The 21609-nt window shown below is 42.1% G+C and overlaps 1 protein-coding gene across 5 annotated transcripts in view; it reads right to left on the bottom strand.

Moving 5' to 3' along the window:
* Positions 1–16234, bottom strand: part of PAN3 (poly(A) specific ribonuclease subunit PAN3) — a 97436-nt gene extending 81202 nt beyond the window's left edge. For all 5 annotated transcript variants that reach the window (XM_039565785.1, XM_039565769.1, XM_039565776.1 and 2 more), the window contains exons 1-2: positions 15578–16234; positions 2843–2964 (exon numbers count right to left, since the gene is read on the bottom strand). In XM_039565785.1, the coding sequence (XP_039421719.1) occupies positions 2843–2964; positions 15578–15998 (543 nt within the window). In that variant the 5' untranslated portion in view covers positions 15999–16234. The remainder of the gene's footprint in view (positions 1–2842; positions 2965–15577) is intronic.
* Between the last annotated feature and the right edge of the window lie 5375 nt (positions 16235–21609).

Genomic DNA, 21609 nt, shown 5'->3' with positions numbered 1-21609 from the left:
GTAGACTACTTTATTGTTTCATAAGGAAAGCATTCCACAAAGTTTGATGGAATAATTGCAGCGGCACCCGAGAGTGCACTGCCAACTAAGTCTTCGCAAGGATGCGAACAGCATGCAGGAATAAAGCACAGAAACGATGAGCATTTAATCAAATATCGAACAGATGCTCAATACACATGGATGTGCCACACATCTTGTGTTCTGAGTAAGTCCCACTAATAGTTTTCCCACTGAAAAAAAACTACACAACATTATGAGAAATACAACTCTATATATAACCTCAAGGCTGCACTCGCAACCTAAACTTACCATTTCCTAACATCTTGCTGCATCTTACTAGTGTTTTTCTATCAGTGTGTTTATTTGCATGCATTTGCAATTTCCCAGCTTTAAAAAACAAGCTGAAGAGCTTGCCTCATATTGTGAACTACACACGTTCACCAGAGATGACAACGCAACTCAGATGGAACTGGTATTTCCATCTGCAAAAGCAAAACTGAGAGTTAATCAGATACTTTACAGAAGACATTTGATGTTTCATTGATGGCAGAACACTGCATTTTTAGTATCTTTAGGTTGATTCAAGAACCTGGAGAGAAATAGGAACATGGATTTGTTCTCTCCACCCTACTTTGTCCTGCCTTTACCTTATGAAAACTTGTTTTCAGTTTCTGTGTATTGCATTTGTACCATTCCAGTCCCCATTCTGTGAGTGTCCCACCAAGGTCTCTTCTCTGCTTCAGTCCCTTTGCTCAATCCTTCCTGGTTTCTTGTTTACTTATCTTCAGCTCAGCTTCTCTAAGCCTACAGCATAAATCTCTTTTCCCTTACCAACCCCTCTGCTCCAATTAACACAGATACAGCTCTCTTTCATTAAATATAGATCCACTTCCATGCTGCTTCAATCTGAAGTGGAAGCAAAGAGGGAAATGAACCTGATCAGCTTTCCTTCTCAGAGTTCAGGCAAGGCCTAGATTATGCCAGAGCTGCAACTGCAAAAACATACTCAAGCTGGAACATGTCAGTGCAGATTACATCCTTGGGAAATTATCTAACATCTAGGAAGTCTCCAGTGGGTTTATATAAACCAGTTCTACAAAGGTTTAATCGAGTGACAAAATCTGTACAAATTTTCAGAGAAAGCAAGCAAGAGATATATCCTTGACACAATAACCAATCTATCAGATTTAAAGTCTCTGTTTCAAACCATAAAGAACTAGTATTATTTAAAGTCAAACCCACTAAAATTTCTCCCTTGCCTTGTTCTCCAAAGGGTTGAATTACACAGAAAATCTCATTCCAAGTGGCTAACCTTTGTCAGTATAGACTTAACCTAGAAGCTGACATACAGTCAAAACAGACAGCATTACCAGCTTTACCTATGCAAGCAAGAACTTAAAATACAGGATTCAAAGGAAAAAAATCAATATAGGAATGCTTTTCAAACTGTAGTTTGATGCCTGTTAGCACATTCTCAACACGAATAAAACCCTTCTTCAGAAGTAATTTTCCTTATCTTCCAATGGGCAAGAGGCACACTGATTTCTTCTCAAAAAGAAACAACAATGCCTTGACTGTAATCTCAGGCATTAGTAAAGTATTTAAGAATCCTATGAGCATTCATGTTAGATACATGCCTTATTGACTGTCTTTCTAGAAGAAACAGTTATAATTAAAAATTGGTGTTTAGAAAGACACCAGTGTTTCTGCAGAATACCATTTAAGGATACAGAACATAATGACCTTGTGTTAAAATTATAGGACCTTAGTGATACAAAAATTTGTAACTGCCAGCTTCAGTAGTACACTTTGGGATCAGAGGTTAAAATTTTTCTTTTTATATCATGCATAACTGTCAGTAAAACATTTCCATACTTCTACAATTCTGTCGAATAAGAAAATCCAGCCTTCTTGAAAACATGCAGGAAAAAAAAAACCAAACAAACAAAAGAAAAGAAAAAAAGGAACACACCTAATTAATTCCCACCTTTTGCTGAGTTATTTTTCAATCCATAATACAGCCACAATTGAGATCAAAGTAACCTCATAAGGAGAGTTTCCTCGATATAAAAGAAGAGAGGTGTTGTCAGGACTCAGTGTGAATTGTTTGACTTGTGCGCTCTCTCATTTACCAGAAGTTGCTTTGTTTAGTACAGGACAGAGCATCTTCTTTTCAGGGACAGACTGTGCTGCTTTTAAAATGCATAACACTTTGAGGGAGTTATTATAGTACTTCATGTGTTAATTCAGTAGATACTCATTTAGGTTTTAAATACGACAGACATCTGTTGCAAATTTTGCATAATACTACCTACACAATAAATTCCATCTCATAGGAGTTCCTATGCCAACCTCTACAGAACACTATAAATACAGGGAAATGTTTCAGAAGATTTAAATATGAATTCAACATACTACCACCAGAGTCTGAGCTTACAAATTCTGAAATTTTTGCCTAGTAATTTCAGGTTCAACAGTTCTTATTTTGCTTCAGCAAATTTTGATATTTGAAAAGTTTCAAAATGTGATTTTTATATATTTATCAAAAGCTATGCACCTAAAAAAAAACCTAGAAATTCACATTCAGTAAAGAAACCTAACACAGAGTTAATGTATGCAGCAAAGCTCAGCACAACAAGCTCAGGTAAGTGCTAACAAAAACAGATTAATTTTAAAGCAATGATACTGTTTCATTTCCATTTCCAAGATTAAAGTGAGTATATACTCTGGAGATCATACAGGATGACACATTCCAAAAGGCTCCATTTGTCCTGCCTCTTGAGCAGTTTTCCCTTTTTGGTGTAACACCAGCCGGACTAATGAAACAAATCACTGCTATTACCTGCATCATGGGATACTTTGTTTCAGCAGGACTTCCAAATCCATTAACACCAATGAAGCTGGTGCTAAAGTACGAATCCGTTAGACTAGCATCAGCTAAGCCACCACCATCCATGCCGGGAACTAAAAGGAAAAGAAAAAAAAAGAAAAATGCTTCAGAAAGTTTCCTTTACCATGGGTTTATTCGCTAGAATCTATTAGACGTATATTTTTTGGTAGGGGAATAGAATAGGAAACAGCTGGTACTACCATCTTCTCAGCAAAACAACCAAAAACGTATTAGTGCATAGCATGAAAAAGGAACTTTATGAAAGAAGTTGCCAAATGAGAGCATCTGTAGCATGAAGTTACAGCACATATGCAGAAAGAAGCAGAGGAGTCTGATCTTAAAAAACAAGAATAACAAGGACAGTAATGATATCAAAAAGAAAATAAATCAATTTTAAAAAACCTAGAAGACAAGCTTATTTTATGAAAACCCATATTCTTGCATGCCCTTCTCGGAAATATATGAGTTAAGCAGAGTTTTGAACTGGATGCACTGGTTCTTTTAAAGGGTAACATGTAGAAAATGCACACTTAAAAATATCTCAAACCCTTTCAGAGAAAGCACAAACACTTTAAATGCTTCCTTAAGAGCTTAAGACAATTTTCATCATCTCATTCTTCATAAAGTCGCAACAATTTCCTGAAATGTAGCCAAAAAAAATCCTTTAGATTGAAAGCAAGTGTGAAGGATGCAAGAAGAAATTCATCCCGCCTAGAAACAAGGGCCTCCACATACAAAACTTTAACCACAAATAAATTAATTCAATACAAAAAAACTACAAAGAACAAGATGTTGTCATAATTAACACAAAACTCTCAAGCAGGTATTACTTTGACAGGAAAAAAAACAACATTTACAATGGTATGCAAGCTGCAGTTCAAATTAACCTTCTGTAAAAGCACCCACAGTAAATTATAAAGACACTAATCAGTATGGCCAGACCACTGCAAGCCAACAGGCATGAGTAATGGGTAGCTTCAAGGTAGGAAGGCACACATCCAACTCAGAGGAACATCCTGTACCAAACTATCCAACTTGAACTTCTGGGAGGACTTGCAGCCAGGTGGTGACACCCGGAAACAACTTCCTGATCCTAATCCTCAAAGGAAATAAAATGCAACTTAGTGGCACAGCTAAAGGAATGCATATTACAAACTGTCAAGTTTCATCAGAACAGGAATTTTCCCTACAAAACAGACTACATAACCTGATGAGCCCTTTCCATGTGTTAGGCACAGAAAACAGCAAAAGAAGTACAGTCATATGCAACCACAGGAAGGGCTGAAGAGGAGGATGATGAGTAGCACGCACACCACACACAGAAGGAAACACTGCCCAGCGGCACTCCCCTGAGACTGGAGCTGCATGAATCAGCCCACTGAGGGTAACACCAACACCAGTTCAAATGGAGAGCTGTATGTGAGACACCAAATAAATGGAATATCTCAGTGGCAATAAACAGTTTTGCAAGGGAGAAAGATTCTTGAAGTTTTGCTGCCAAATCTAGAACATTATTTGTATATTCTGTAGGTTTGAAGGAAATAACTAAGAAACTTTAAAGATGCTAATTATTAATGCATTGCTACTTCTTTTTACAGAAGTTTTAAAAGTTACCTAAGAGAATAGGAAAATAAAACTCCCTCCACTATCCATGTCCTAGATCCTCCTTCACAACTTTAAATAAGCAGCCACATAGAAACTTCAGATGTCCTCTTGCTACAGCCCTAAAACAGACAAAACTTTTTGGATTTGTCTTCTAAATGACTGTTCCTCTTTCACCTTCATTTGGTGAAGTCACATTCAGAAGTCTAGGAAAAGTATTTTATAGTTCAACCACTGTACTATGGAAAATAGTAATATCTGCAGTAATGCCAATTACTGTCTCATGCTTCCTGCTACTGTCAGTCCCTAACTTACACTGTGAAGGTTAGCATATTACATATGGTTTTTTGGCATCATGAAAAATACTAGGACGACCCATTCATACAAGAAAACAAAAAGACAGCATATCCATGTCTAATTGTAAGCAGTTTCAGTCCAGTTTGCTCATAAACTATTCAAGGTTTTCACTGTGTTTTTTATTTATTATAAAAATGCATTTCCAATGTAGCTTTCTCTGCCTACATTTCAGCCATTATCAAAAACCCCTGCAGTTTTTACACTACACCTTGACTGACCAGCAAAAACTGTTTCATTTCCAGGAACAGTTGTCATTTCAAGGTACACTATAAAATTTCAGCAGTATATCTGCTACTTCATCTTATACTTTTGCCAGAAATTATAGAATCTATCCAATTTTTAGCAAACTAGCAAGATACTCCCTTAGGTGACACCATCAGCTTTCCAAATCCTTTGGGCTTTATTGAAGAATTAAGAAAAAGACTAATTCTTCCTGCTCCTCACTATGCCAGAGTCATCATGAGACTCCATGTACCTTAATTTCTCCCTTGAATAAATACAGTTAATGCACAAAATCCTTCAAACTGGGAAGAAGCAAATGAAAACTTGCAAGTTTTGCCACACTGAGAAACCCCAGAGCTGACTTGCAGTAACTCCAGACAGGTGGTACAGTAGCTCAGTCACCCGTTATCCAAACAAAGCCCTGGAACCTGTGACAGTTACCTCACTAGGGCACAGATAAAGCACCAGGTGCTCTGCTCCTGCTCTGGCTGAAACACCCTCAGTGACAGGCAGGTCAGGCTAGAAGCATGAGCAAGCTTTGGGCAGCAACCCCAGAGCTGAGCAAGGCTGAGGATGCTGCTGGGATCTTTGACACTGCATCCTTTCTACTGCTGGTATTTACTATGCCAGCCTATCCAAAACACTTAAAACTGCTCAAAGCTACAATTTAGGCTATTGGCACAGTGATATCTAACTGGGCACTCCAAACAGCAGAAGCTACTCCAGAACATTTTCTTTTATCTAGCTGCAGGAAGACCATCTCTGTACTGAAGTGCTGTGGTTTGGCCATACCAATCAGCCTCCTTGTGCCACTCCAACAAATTGCTGTACTCCACTGCTGACCCACCTTCGCAGCACCCAATTCCACTCATACCACAGCAATTTCAAAATGGCTTTCAACTCCAAGGATTTTTATTGTCCTCTTCCAAATGGTCTAGAAACATATGCTAGCAGAGGGACCCAAAGCACAAGATAACGCATTCCACAGGAACAATCAAAAGAAAACCATCAAAAGTACACTCACAGGAGCAGAGGACAGTTTTCTTGGCAGTAGCTCAGGTTTAAACAGAAAGCTCTAGAAGTGGCAAGTATAACTATTGCCTTCAAAAGAAAATTCAATACTAGCCTCTTTAAACTGACTTCCCTGTAGCAATCAGCAAGAAAATTAAGCCTGCAGAAAAGATAAAAAAAAGTAATTCTTGCATTGCTTATAGAGTGAAAAAAAGAAATGTTCAACACATACTCCATTTGTGTTCAAAGGGACATTCAGCTTCTACACCGTTGATAGCCCGGCAAATACCTAAACAGCCAAAGCATTTTTACTGTATTTGGCACCTGGCCTTCCCTATGAGAAGTTGATAACTTTCTCCTGCTTCTGCCAAACATTTAGCAAATCAGAAATTCTCACTTGCTTCTTGAAGACCACAGTAGTTTAGAGAATGTAAAAAGAAAAATTATTCATCATAAGCAACCCATAAAAGGTCTGCAGAAGTGGGCGTACTTTACCACACGAGCAGTGTGATATTAAAAAAGTGGAAACCTAAGCTGGAAAAAGAATATCCTAGTCCTCAAAGTTTTTATTCTCATGTGTTTACTAATTCACATCAGTCCCTGCAATTGATTTATCCATCCATATCTTTCTTATAGAACAATTGCAAGCAACCGCTTTAAAACATTCCCATACACCATGGTATTGAAATAGCAATAAACTTCTGGTGTCTGTCTTTTCTCTTTTAAAGTATTGATTATAACTTTAGATAAGTTTAGGCAATTATAGGAAAATCCTGAATTAGCTATTTTTTGTTAAAGGAATAAGCCCTTCTGTTGTGTAGCACTATCCAGGCATTGAAGCTGTATATATTTCAACAGGTTCTTCTTGAAGAGAACCAACAACTTCCTTGTAAAAAGAGAAAGGCTGACCAGGCAGGTAAGAGAAAAGATGGATGTGCAAGGGAACAGCAAAGAATCCAGGGGGGGGGAAAAAAATGCTAACACATTATGTAAGGACCTGTGTGAAAATAGAACAAATTTCTCCATTCCATCAATATTCAAAACAGAAGTTGCATCCTGGCAATTCTGGAAAGAAATTAAATAGAACATCTTGAGAAATTAAGATGAAGTCTTCTACTTTTTATACACATATCATCTAATACATTTCTTGCTTGGTGAGTAACACTGCAGCTTAATGTGACAACTGCAATTAAAAATAAGTATCTTCTTATATAATTCCTCTCCCACAGAATTTTAAGAGAAAGTAGGCTTCCCGCCAGAGGCACGCACCAAACAGGGAAAAAGAAAGAAAAGATAGTTACTTTTGCATTACAATGATATTTTTCAGAAACAAAGTATCTCACCACAGCTTAAGTGCTTGAGTAGTACTGCGATGAACTCAACACATATGCTTCAACTGAACACGTCAGTTCCAGTGAATTTTATTTTAATACTTGTCTAACACGGGCACTATCTGAACACTAATACTATCTGGAAAGATTTTTTGATTTTTTCAGTCTATGCTTTCACTAACCAGTAAACAAATACTGTATTATCCTAGACTACTTATTTTATGAACCCAGTATCAGCACTGACAATCTCAGACACTGTTCTTCATATAAATAAGGATCCTTTCCAGTAATGTAATATATTGCTCCCAACATGAATGGGCTAAAGCAAGGCCACAACAGATTTAGCTGATACTTTTCAAAACAATATTTTAAAGATTTCTGGCAAGGTAATAAAACATGGATTTAAATAATTCATTTTGCTATTACTGCTTTTTAAAATGCACAATTGTTTTTATGCTGGGTAAAAAGTTTATACATAATCTTGATTTAAACTCTCAGCACTGCAACACTGCACTTTGCATGAGCTGGTAAACTGAATCATAGGTTCGTTGTATACACGTGCATCCTAAGGACAAGGTGCTATCTCAGCTGGATATAAAGCAGTAAAAACCACAGTGCCATATCTCCGGAGGAATTTACAGAGATAGCCATCCTTATATTGAGACAAAAACAGTAAAATGTCTATACAAAGCTTATCTAAGGCAAGTCATTTAAGATTTGTGTCCTTTTAGTCACCTAGAAGCATTGAGGTGTCAAAGGAGCTTATGCTTGTCTTCCGTTTTGTACTGACATGTACATTTCCACACACCAGGAAATCCTGTGCTGGTGGTACTAACCTCACTTGTACACCTCAGTGTTATTTTCTCTACAGTGCCACTACTTGGAACTTGTTAGGGAAATTGGATTCTCTGCTGTTTCTATGCCTTTCTCATTTAATGCAATGTTTTTGAAAAACAGACTAGGACTCTCTGAAATAGAGGCACCAGACAAAGACAATGAACGACACTCCCAGGCATGAGAGGCAAAAATAAAAGTACATGCCTGGGTTAGGATGCTGTGACAGAGTGCAGTCGGAGGGCAGACAGCACAAATGAACCAAGTTAGCTGAAAGGCAGACAGGAAGCAAAACAGTTTGGGAAATGCTGCTTTATTTACAAACACTCCCACTACACACAGAGATATTCATGGGCAAGCAAAGGAAAACAGCTGTCTTTACCATAATTTTAAATGGCTGAGCTGTCTTTTTTTTGTATACCTAACATATCTGATGAAGATACCATCTGATGAAGACTGAAAAACAGCGTAAGTGCCATCCTTCTGCTCTGTTTATTACAGAGTAGAGCAGCTGGACTCCTCATCATGGATCAAGTCCAAAAGCACAGTGATAATACAAATTAAAGTTGATACTTTCTCAAAAGAGTAAATCAGAACTATTCTGTTATCAGAAACAGCAATTTAAAGTAGTGCAATTACTTAATATCATGGCTTTCAGAGCTAACCCTCTCCAAGATCTTTTACAACTCCTAAAACATTGCACTGAACTATTCAATAAACTGCATCAATTTTTTCAAACATTTAAGCTTTTGTTTTAATAGCCTCCAATTAATACTCAACATTTTATAGAAGTAATTGCATGAAGCATGTGCAGATAACCTGGAGAGAACATTAGGATATTTTTCACAGCAGCTGGGGAGAATGCATAAAAGAAAGGAAAGGTTCTCTTGCCATCGTCCTCAGCATTAGACCAACTGAAGTTGAGGGACTCTACCCATAAACTACAGGAATCACACATTTTATGACCGACTTGACGGCAACTTGGACAATGTGGTCTCTGCTCTCCCTTTTGTATACCTGTGCTTTGTTTCTAAATTTCCAGTCTCAAATTTAAAAAAGGTCAGGAGTAAAAGGCTGTTAAAAAGCAAATTAAAAAATACAAGTAAGTTCTAAGCACAAAATATCTTTGAAGATCAAACAAGGCAACCACACAATCGGAACTTTAACTACTGAAAGACTCATGAAGCCTGCACACACACACAGAGTGTGATCAATTTCAACTCATGTCCTATACTCATGCCCATACACAGTGATTCACCACACACTTTTCTGATGGCATAAAGCATACATCTTTACTAGAAAGCAACAAATCAGGAAAACATCAGCTTACTATCTAAATCCCTCCACTGACCCCTTTTCATCAGCTGCCTCACAACCAAGATTATTTTTTCCGCTTTGGAGGTTCTACAGAAATGCTTGTGGTCTATCACCCCACCCTCACTTAGCATTTATCCATTTTTCCCACAGCAGTCTAAATTTGCTTCTAGCTGGTTCCTTACACATGGAAGCCTTTCTGGGCTAGTCCTCAGAGTCACTATTTTCTGGACATTCAAATCATTCCTGAAGGCCCACTCCTACAGTGATATCTAAAACAACCAGTTTCTAATACCTGCTAGATAGAAATTAAAATGGGGTGTTCCAAATCTTGAAAAACAAGCTTCCAATTATTAAGATACAGCATACAGTTTGCTCATATAGTGTAGCTATCCTCACACTCACTCCTTTTCATGTTTGGCTTTGAAGCAGGAAAACGACAAGAGTAATAGTGCTACAGTACTCTTCAGTACACAACACAGCCTGCGTTCTACCAGAAACAAGTGATTACAAATACTCCTCTGGTATCCATAATTCTTGTGAATTTTTTGGACTTTGAATGAATTCCTATACAATAACAAAAACTCACAAGGTATATAAACAGATAAAATCAAAGCCAATTACTAGTGCAATTTTTTTTAAGTTTCACTGCCCTCAAAATCCCAAATAACCTTGCAGATTGAGAAATTTTTCCTTCTCTTTCTTTTTCCTTAGCTCCCCCAAATAATTTTCCTCCTACGGGCTATTCAGTTAACAGTTGGACTCAACAATCCTTGTGGGTCCCTTCCAACATAGAATATTCCATGATTCTGTTATTTTCACATAAAACACATAAAAGCAAAAAGAAAATCCGTGTCTAATTGCCTAATTTCTGCATCTGACATATAAGACAAAAACTGATTAAGTGAACTTAGTAGTCTTCATTTCCTCTCATGCATCTCTAACCAGTTATTGGTTTTACTCTTCAATTCTCAATTGTATCTGTCTCCAAATGTCCCTTCAATGCTCAGAATTGTTTTCCCATTTCTTAAAAATATTCAGAGCAAAAACAAGATGAAAATTGTATGATCTGTCAACTCCTGGAAAAGGCATAATGAAAATTAAAGGGGAAGGCACCTCTAAAAGAAAAAAAAACCCCACAACTGAAGTACACAACTAATACAGCATCACTCACAAAAAGTACAAACATGTTTGGAAAAAGAATTCTCAAGCACACACTTTTACCTGTTTTCTCCATAGAAGTGGAGAAGAAACAAACCCCAGGAAAACTGAAGAGTATGTGACATACTGCAACATACTTGTACTTAAAAGTTTCCTGTAACTATCTTTTTCTAAACAGTTCAATCTGTAAATACTGAAATGCTACCAAATGTAAAAAAAAATCCACATTTACAATAACCCTGAGCAGTTTAACTGCATTAAGGAGTGCAATCCAACAGATTACCTTTAGTATCAATTTTGCTGAATAGATATCTTCCCATTTTTTCTATATCAGCTGCTTCATTTTGTTTAAAAAGGAGTGTACTGGTAAAGAATCAAACACCTTTTAAAAAGCAGAAAATTCACAAATGTCTATGTCTTTCCACTCCCAGCATACTCAGGGATTTCACAAAACCAAAGGTGCAATGCTCACTAAACTAACCACGGAACGATTGCATACATATGGAGTTTCTACAGCAGTGACGACTACAGCCCTGACTAGACACAGCATGCAGGTGGTTGGCTGTAAAAACAGAAATAATGCTTTTATTAGGGCTGTGAAAACAAACAATGCTTTTATTAGGCCAACCCAACACACCCCAAGTCTTGAGGTCCCTTTCCACCTTCTCCGCAGGCTGGCAATAAAGTCTATTCACAGATGGGCTTTTCTCAGCAGCCATAGGAAAATACCACCTTGCAGAAACACAGGCCTGTTTTCCAACTACAGATTTCCTGGGAGGGCTTTGCAAAAGGCTTTCTAGAAGAGAAACGGATTCAAACATGTCACAATGAAAGGGTGGGCTAGGCTCTGGCACTGGAAACTCCTGCAGCAGCAGCACTGCTGCTGTGGCCAGTTCCTCACAGGCAGCTCCGCAGCTGCCACTGGGCCCAGAGCACACCTGGCACTCCTCAGCTCAGTGTCCCAGTGTTTTATGGAATTGGAAGCCAGAAGAAAGGGCGAGTACTATGTATTATCAACTTCACAGCAAAAAGTGTGGCAGAAACTAGCAAATGTTTGGAGCCATACTTCAGCTTGTACCTATAAATACAGGAGGTCTACATGCAAAAGAGTATTACACCTGTTCAACTACCTGAAAGCTAACAAATACAATGGCAGTTGTCCATGCAACTTTAACTTGTCTTACCTAGGTACAGGCATGATACACTTTAATACCACATTTCCCTCTAGATCCTCCCTCAGGCAGCACTGAGAAGGGATGGCGGCCTAGGACCAAGCCCACAGCATGCAGCAAAGGAGGCTGCTGGTCTGCTGTTTACAGAAGTTGCAAAGTGCTACAGAGAACAGAGGGCAGATATAAGAGCAGAAATTCTTCATGCTACCATGCCCTCTACTCATCCTTCCATAGGCTACTCCTTTAAATCCTGTTAATCTATCATATCTTTTCCCCTAAATAGCAAGTACCAATCATTTCCCCTCCTCTGCTCCTTCTATAGCCTTCTACAGATTCAGTCCTGCTGCCACTGCTGCTCACTGGGCGGACACATGGGACATACATCTATTAGAAAAGCGCCACGTGCAGATTTTAGCAGCTACCAATTTTGGAGAAAATGTGCTATTTCCCTTTCCCCCTTTTTGTCACGGAAGTTCTAGGTACAAAAGATTAATTTTTTTAAATAAAATTTTAAATAGGAAATATCAGCTATGTTCCCTATTCTGTATGCTGTCAGCTGGCCACGTTACTCTTGGAAGGTGAACCATGCAGAAGGCTGAGCACTCACAACTCTGGTGGAAGAAGCAGGAATGATGCTTTGAACACATGCTCCAAATGTCAACTAGTCTAGGGGCACTGGGCAGCAGCACTACCTTCTGAGAGTGGGTGAAGCTCATGGGCATGGTCAGTCTTGCTCCCCAGGAACATAAAAAGCCACACCATCAAGCCAAAGCCACATTAAGCCCACTACCTCATCCGGTATCGGACAGCAGTAGGTATGTGGACAAAAGCATAAGCATGAGGCAAGGATAAAGCAAGATTTCCCAGCAGGCTTTCAGCCATATATATGTAGGGGAAGATGAGTCTGATCCAGAGATGGGGAGGTTTTGTATTTAATAACCTCAAGCAGAGTTTTCTTCCAAGACTCTCTGATCACTTCTGGAATTCTGTCAGATGTTTGCATTCAAAACATCTATGGGCACGGAACAGCTTAACCACACATCGCCTGAGAAACTCCTCCTCGTTAGCTCTGAGGATGCTCATTCCACTTCATACTCTGAGATACTTCCACACTGGAGATTTCTTGCATTTTCACTGTTCACCATCTCCTCATCACTCAACATTACTACCACCCATGTTGTGAAAATAAGTTGGTATTTGGGGAGCCCTTGTGATTAACACAGAAAAACCTGTAAGTAAATTAATAATCCTGTACTCAAAGCAGGATTAGAGTAACACGCATGTTAGAATGAGGCACTGACCCACTTTTAACAATAAATAGGACTACCCAGTTAATTAGTCAATGAGCATTATCTGCTCTGTGCACTGAATGAAGCTGGTGTCCAGTGAGGAAGGAACAAGAGAAGGTGGCATCCACAGTCACATTAAGACTACCAAATACTTAGAGAAGACAGTCAGTGAGACTGTACAGGCAGGTGATTCTTGGCAATTCCCAATTTCATGTTCCTAACCTCAGAACGTTTTTAATACGACTTTGTGTCTTACTTCCTACATCCACAGAAATAAAACTTTCATTCCATCCACTTGGAAATCATACTGTTAACACCACAGGCAACCAGCAAGGTAAGGAATTTAGATATTAGCTTGTCAGTACTTATACATATCAACTTCAGATTTTGAAGAATTATTTTCCTTATTTTTTTCACAAATGCATCCCAAAGCAAAGGAGTTTAGAAGTGAGACTAGGCCCATTCTCTGGCTCTTCAACTTAAACTTCCCTGTCATTCCCAGGCTCTTTTTCCTAGCTAGTGTCCTTCAAGATCTTCTACCAGTCAAAGCTTTTGCCCCCTACAACAGCTGATACGGCCTTCCCAGCAGGCAACCACTGACAACCTCATAGTGGGCTTCTCCATTCTTGGTGCCCTCACTCATTAACTGGGCACAACTGCAGCAAGCGTATTCAATAGAAGCAAGTGTTTCAAATAATTTAACTGCTCAGCAGTATCAACTCCCAAGCACACACAAATTCTGAAGATTTTTGTCTTAGATTCAGAGCTTGGGCAAATTTTTTTAACTGTTTCTTCGAAGAGTATCCTTCATATAGGAGCTTTTACCTGCAAGCTAAATTATGCATCCTCTCCCCAAGTCTGAATCCCCTAACCATTTTCTTTCACACAGGGGAAAAAGTATGTTTCATACCAAACTCTGTCCAAAAGAAAAATTAACAAAGATTGACTTATTGCTGCTGAATCCCTCCAACACATTTCTATTCCATTAAAAAAAAAAAAATAAAGGCAAGACAGCCTTCAGCTTGAATAACTTAAGTTCAACAAAAATCTGGTAGACTTTTAAAAGAAAGCCTTACGCAGTAGTATATTAAAAGGCTCCCCCTGAAAGGGGAGACAGGACAGTCTGGTGTTAATGTAAGACACTGAGAAGCTACCAACTACAGTTCATACTCAGCAGCACAAGCTCACCACACCTGGCAAAACAGCAATTGCAGGATCCCAAAAGATTTATCAAGCACTAAAAACCTACATACAGGATGTTCAGCATGGTTGCATCTTAATTTCAGAAAAAAAATATAGTTGTGACCATTTAGTAGCTAAAGTATTTAATGTAAATAAATGCCAGGCTTGTGTCAAAAATCAGTAATGCAGCCAAGCTTAACATACTCGTGAAAAGAAACACGACTTTTCTGAAGGAGCATGTTTCCATAGCCTGCCAAATGCTGCTTCACCTAAAAACAAATGGTTATTAAAATCAGTTTTCCGCAAGCTCCATCTAACTATGGGCCTGCACATCAGGAGGATGCACAACCGACCAGCAACAGCAGTGCAGCTCTGCATGACATACAGGCTATCTGAACTCTCACCATTTGAAAAAGGGCTGCGCATAAGGGCTGAAAAACCTGCGGAAAAAAAACTGAAGCAACTTCTGCTCAGAGTAGTAAATAACATAGATATCTATCACAGAATCATATATTGAGGCTGGAAGGGGTCTGGGGATCATCTAGTTCAAACCCCCTGCCAAGGCAGAATCACCTAGAGCAGGTTACACAGAATCCATCCAGGTAGGGTTTAAATATTTACAGACAGGGAGACTCCACAAGCCCTGGGCAGCCTGTTCCAGTGCTCTGCCACCCTCAACATAAAGAAATTCTTTCTCATGTTGAGCTGAATCGCTATTTACAATTCTTTTCTTGTAATTTGAACACTGTATTTTAGCTGGAACATTTAAGACTTTCAAGAGCCGACACTCAATATACGCTGCTCGGAAGAGCCCATCCAAGGGTACCGCTCCGGAAAGCGCTGCCTCCCTGCTCCCGGCCTGACTTCGGGCAGGGAGTACCTGCACCAAGCCTAGCGCTAAAGGGACGGATGGACAGCTGCCCAGGAGCCCCTTTAAAGCCACATCGGAGGAGCCCCTTCCCACACACACCTGCCCGCTCCTTCCCATCGGTACCGGCCGGGTCCCCTCCGAGCAGCCGGCCCAGCCCCGTCCGCCCGTCCGAGACGGCCGCAGCCGGGCGGGCGGCCCGGGGTCCCCCGGCACCACCATGGCTGTTGTTACTTGCTTCCGGCAGCACCGCGGCGTGCCGGGGATGAGGAACAACGCGCCGCCCGCCTCCCCTCCCGGCAGGGCCCCCCCCCCCCACCCCCGGGCCGCCCCGCCGCACTCACTCGCCAGCCGTGGGCCATCCAGCCCCCCGCCGCCGCCGCCGCCTCCGCCTCCCGCCCCCAGTTCGGCTTTCTTAGGCCCCACCACCGCTGCCGCCGGGCCCGAGCTGGCCCCGTGCGCTGAGTAGCCCGGTCCGGCGGCGGCGGCGGGCGGGGGGATGCCGAGCGGGAGCCCGCCGAGGGGGGGGGCGGCGGGCCCTGGGCCGGCGGGGGCGGCGCCCGGCTCCTCATGCAGGAACTGGCACTCCTCGCCGTAGAAGCAGGTCTTGTCCTTGGCGTAGTAGCGGCAGAACTTCAGCTTCACGGCCCCGCCGCCGCCGGCCCCCGCCCCGCCGGCCGCCGGCCCCGCCACGCCGACCCCCGCCCCCGGCGGCGGCCCCACCACCGGCGACGGCGACGAGCAGGGCAGGCCGCTGCTGTTCATGGCAACCGCCCCGCCGCCGGGGTCGGCACCATGGGGAAGGGGGCGGGCAGGGGGAAGGGGCGCGGGGACCGCCGTCACCCCGGGTCCGGCTCCGGAAGGGGCAGGAGGAGGAGGAGGGGGCGACTCCGCGCCTCTTAAAGGGGCCGCGCGGCCCGGGGCGGCGGCGCCTCCTCCTCCTCAGCGGTCCCGGCGCTCGGGGTTGTTTATGCCATTTTCCTCTTCCTGAGCGGCCGCGCCTGCGCCGGCGCGGAGCATCCTGGGTAGCGCCGCCGGCCGGGCCGGGGAGGCGGAGGGGGAGCCGGTGCTGCGGGCGGGGGGAGGCAGGGAGGGAGGGAGGCAGGGAGGGGTGGCGGGATGGAGCGCGGGATGGAGCGCGGCGGCCGCGCAGCCGCGGGCGGGCGGCCGAGAGCGGTGTCCGGCGGGGCGCAGCGGCGGGGCCGTGGGCGGCGAGGGGCGTTAACTGCCCGCGCCAGGGAGGTGACCCCCGGCAGGTGACCCCCGGCACACGGCCCGGCCCCTGCCCCGCGGCCGCTCGGCTCTCGAGCGCGCTATCAGCCTGGATCTCGAGCCTTCTCCCCCATCGCGGGGTCGAGGTCAAAGCACCGGCGGTCCCAGCAGGATTTCAACCGGCTTCCCCCCGCAAAAGTCTCGTACCTCTTTCCTGCCGAAAAAACACAGGGCAGCCTGCTGGCCGTGCCTTGCCGGCTGGCATAACAGGAATGCAGCCTGAAGGATTCTCCCTTTCCAGGTGACGAGACGCAGTTTTTAAGAAAATGCTTCAAGTCTTTTCCCCGGAGCTTGGACAACTTTGTTACGTGAATTTTAAATGACTCTCTTGCAGGGCTACTCAAGATTTAAATTTTTCGATTTTTACTCAGTCAAGTTGTTGGCATAGCTTGTGCAATCACTGAAATAGTGTGTATATGTAGTTGAAAAAATGTAAGTTAAAGTGCACTTGACATTATTTTGGTAAGAAAAACATTTACTGTGGAATTAAGATTACTTGTTGTCTATCATAGCCTTCTCTCTTATTAAAAATGAAAAGAAAATCAGGGCCTGCCTAGAAGATGCTTTGACAGTTTGTGTGAAAAGAAATTTAAAAATAATGAGTGAGCTTGTCTCATTGGAGCAAATCAGTCTTTCTTCATCAGATGGAATGTTCAAAGACCTTGAGAAGTAAACGTGCCTTAAGCTGAAATCTCAAGATCTAAAATTTTGGACAGAAAACTAGAGAAAGGACAAGACTACAACAGTGCAGGCTTCAGTTTTAGACTGTATACCAAGAAGATGGTGAGGATATAATCTCTGTGTCATTCTCCAACAATTTTCAGCCTTTTACTTTCTTTCAACAAAGAGCTCACAGCTTCTGTCTTCCTCCAAGCTTGAAAAGTAGGCCAAAGGGTGGAAAGACCCTGTTGGTTTCTCCATTAAAATCTTGGTGTCGGAGCTCAGACAAACCACAGTAGATTCCACAAGGGAGAAAGACCTCCTAAATGCCTCAACCATGGGAAATATTTCAGTTCCAACTTGAGCCTTCTGAGATAACCAAAATCAGTTTGCTTTAGTGCACAGATCGGTCCCGTCTGCTTCAGGTGAGGTGCCCACAGTGCTGCTTGGTTGTGTATCACTTAGACCCCTGGCATTAGTGTTATGCCTCTGAGGAGTGAAAACAAAGGCTTCCCTGCACTGTTGCAGCTACACACAGGTACCTGCAGTACCTACTTCCCTCAGCTGCTGCAGTGAAGAGAGAGTCTGGGAGTGCATTGTTTTCCCTCCCTTTGTCTGGCTGATTAGTGCCCTGGGAAAATGCCAGCAGAAGGTGGAGGTCTCAGGGAGATGTGTACTTCAGGGTTCATGGGTTCATAGAGGGGAATACGAGGTAGAAGGTGTTGTGTTGAGATGATGCCAGGTGTGAAGGGGAGAGAGGAACCCAATATCATCCTCTGCTTAAGCCTGATTATTATTATAGTCTATTTATCACCTCTTATTCCAGGAATGATGTCCCTTGGAAAACATCCCTTCTCTCCCCAGAGGTCAGACTGAGTAGAAAAGTTATATATACATGTGAGGCAGTTTGAAGGAGAGGCACAAAAATGCTAGTAAGGGAGAAGAAAAATCTCAGCTTTCACCCAGAGTTTTCCCAACATCGGTGGGTCTTTTGTCTGGAGCTTTAGTATTGTGGATTTAATGGTATCAAATTATCTTAAAAGAGATTTGAAGATACACATAGGGTAATACCTTTTCTGGGTAAACTGGTTGAACATGAAGTTTATTCTTCCAGGCAAAGACTTGAGATGCATAGCCACTCCCATCACTGAAGTGTATTCTAACCTTGTGGATCTGCGTTTCCCACAGCTCTTTTGCTGATCTCTGCATATGTCTAATATTACATGTACACAGTGAGGTTAGGAATAAGGACACAAATGGGCTTGTATATGCACAACCCACATTTATTCTATCTGCATGCTGTATCTCAGGTTCAAAACATTCCCACTGGATGTGGGAAGAGCTGAGGTAGTGGACTGGGCAGTAGTGCATGATCCTGCCAGCCCGAGTACCCAGCTAGCAATGAGGTGTGCAGTATGGTGCCAAGAATGTTTGGGTTCTCCCCCACTGAAGTCAGCCTAAGTACGGTACCTGAGCCACTAAACAAACCAACTTGGAAGTGTCCCTCATCTTTTCTACATTGTCTTGGCCAGCAGAGCAGAACCGATAATGGGAAGAGGCTCAAGGTGGCATGAGCCTCTTTTTGTGACTCTGGCAAGCTGTCACCTCTCCTGTCTCTTCATTTCTGTTAACTATACACAAGGACGTGGCCTGGAGACTGACCTGCAGTGAGTGTCCATATGGGAGCCTGACATCCTCTCATTAATCATGTGTTTCCCTCCAGATTCTGATTTTTATTGCCTGTTCCTGCTGGTCAGCCAGAGTGCTGAGGAGGCCTGCAGACCATTCTCCGTCTGCTTCAGCTTGCTCCCCTGCTTTGTGTAGTGCATGGAGATGGACAATGCATTCCTGCAAAGGAGTGGTTGACGATGTTACTTTTTTTCACAAAACTAGGTCCCCTGATCATTGCAGCTGGTACCTCTGAGGAGAGTGTTGCTGTACTTTGCATGAAATTCAGGAAGCAAGAGGAAAGAGAAGCAGATAGATACCCCTGGGTCTTGTCCCACTTTGTAGTTAAGTGATAACTGTGGTGTGCTTTTCGACCCAGAAATGGGGAAATACTGCTGTATGCACACATGCAGCCGTGGCCAAGTGATAGAGTTTTTATGAGCTGTGCCAGAAAGGCAGAACCAAACATTATGAGAGGGGCGGGGAGGGAAGCCTTGGAAAGGAAACACCTGCCAAGAGCTCTTTTTTTCCAGCCAAATCAGTTTGCAAGTGCCAAGCAGCTCCCCCTTAACATTGAACCACTGTTGAGAAAGCCATGTTTGCTATTGAGAATGACAGTTTCTCTTTGTGTCAACCCAGAATTAACATGTTTATTAAATCATGTGGAAACAGATCCTGAAGTGCTGGCTGGCATCAGATAATGCAAATGAATAGCAATACTTTTTAAGGGAGTTGTTGTAACTGATTTTTTTTTTTTTTGAGGTATAGGCAAGACAAGTTTTGTAGGTAGGAATCTTGTTTAACCAACCAAGTAGTTGAAAAAAGTAATGTGTAAACACTGGGTTTTTTCCAACAGTACCAGTTGGTATATTAGAAGATACTGTCTCTACTTACAAAACTGGCCTTAATATTATTGAAACAGATGAAAGGAAATACTTCTAAAAAAAGTCTTCACCTAATCTGAATTTAACTTTTAAAGCCTATCATTATAGTATATAATTAAGGAAAAAATACAGATATGATCAGGGTCCACAGTAATATTAGACAAGAATTTAGCATTTACTCATTTATTTTTCAGAGGAAGAGTAATAAAGCCTGATACTTCAGATCTACACTAGCTGCTGTCTGAAGTCAGAGGGAAATTGCCACTCTTGAGGAGATTATTCCACAAAATTAGGGAAATTTTTATCTGCCTTTGAAATATTTGAGAATTACTAATATGGCAATCAGGATGTTGGACTGCATGTGCTGAGCTGCTGTGGCAATAGTCATGGGTCCCTAACTGGACAGTTGTCAGTAATTAACAGTATCTGGAAGAAACCAGGTGTTGCTCCCAGCCGGACTCCCATTCACATGCAAAAAGAAATTCATTTCAACTCAGTGAAGTTTTGAATTCAACTCAAGTCGCAAATCAGGCGTTGACCCTGAAGTGCTCTTCCTAACACCTACATTAAAAATGTATGCTAACACCTATATTAATAATGTATAGGGGGGAGGTCTAGCCCTAAGCTAGAATTCATATTAGTACAGACACTGAAATGTAAGTTTAGTTACACTGTGCTGGTAATCCGATCATATGGTTTAGCTGGAGAATTTCTCATCATGTGGCTGCTCTCACAGGCATAGGCTTTATCTACCTGTTGCAGTGAAGGCCAACCAGGATGGGACGTGAGTTGGACAAAATACTTGATAACAGAAACCACTTTCTCATGGTGGAAAAAAGCCCTGCTCACTCAAAGAATCCTTTACTGTCATATACATGTGTATGATTCATGCATTGAACCCTTTCTGACTCCCGTCCAGCATCTTTATGAATAAGTTAATTTGTCAGAATTTATAAATATATTTTGGCTTAGTCCAGTAGATATGAACAGTCCTAGCTGATGGCATCTTTCACAGAAGCTTTTACGCTGAAAACCTGACATACACATTAAAACTTCTGATCCCAGATCAGCTGAATCACCAGCAACAGATTTTCATTATTAAACGTTAGTTTCTCCTTGTCTGAACCACAAAAAAGCAAGTATCTTCAATGGATACCTAGCAACTACCAGTGCTGAATGCATCAGATGGAAGAGAAAACAAAACACTTGGGTCACTTGCCAATTTTAAATCAAAGGACAAGTATCCACTTGCCTGGTAGATAAGTAAGTATTCAGACAAGTCTTTGTCAGGCCACGCGCCTGACAGTGAGCTCTCAGTGGCTGGGGTAGATGTCTGTTATTTTCGGAACAGAAGCACAAACTGTCTACTCTCTGTTTTCTGAGGGCAAAACCTGTATATATGCGTGCGGTTGAAAGGGGTACAAGAAAGTACAAGACGTGTTACTGATAAATAACATGTTGAACCATTTCGGACCCAAAACGGATCCCTCAGGAACACCCTTCATCACTGCTCTCCACTTGGACATCAAGCCATTGACCACAATTCCTTGAGTGCAACCATCCAGCCAATTCCTTATCCACCGATTGGTCTCTCTGTCAAATTCATGTCTCTCCAGTTTAGAGACAAGGATGTCGTGCAGGACAGTGTCCAGCTCTTTGTACGAGTCCAGGTAGATGATGTCAGTTGCTCTTCCCTCGCACACCAATGCTGTAACCCCGTTGTAGAAGGCTGCCAGATTTGTCAGGTGCCATTTGCCCTTAGTGAAATCATATTGTCTGTCACCAGTCACCTCCTTATTTTCCATGTGCCTTCTCATAGTTTCTGGGGGGATCTGCTCCATGATCTTGACAGACACGGAGGCTGATTACACTGACTACACTGATCTGTAGTT

The sequence above is a fragment of the Corvus cornix genome, chromosome 1 (assembly GCF_000738735.6).
Source record: "Corvus cornix cornix isolate S_Up_H32 chromosome 1, ASM73873v5, whole genome shotgun sequence".
Classification (NCBI taxonomy): domain Eukaryota; kingdom Metazoa; phylum Chordata; class Aves; order Passeriformes; family Corvidae; genus Corvus; species Corvus cornix.
The sequence above is the reverse complement of the archived record's forward strand: the minus strand, read 5'-3'. Positions and strand labels throughout refer to the sequence as shown.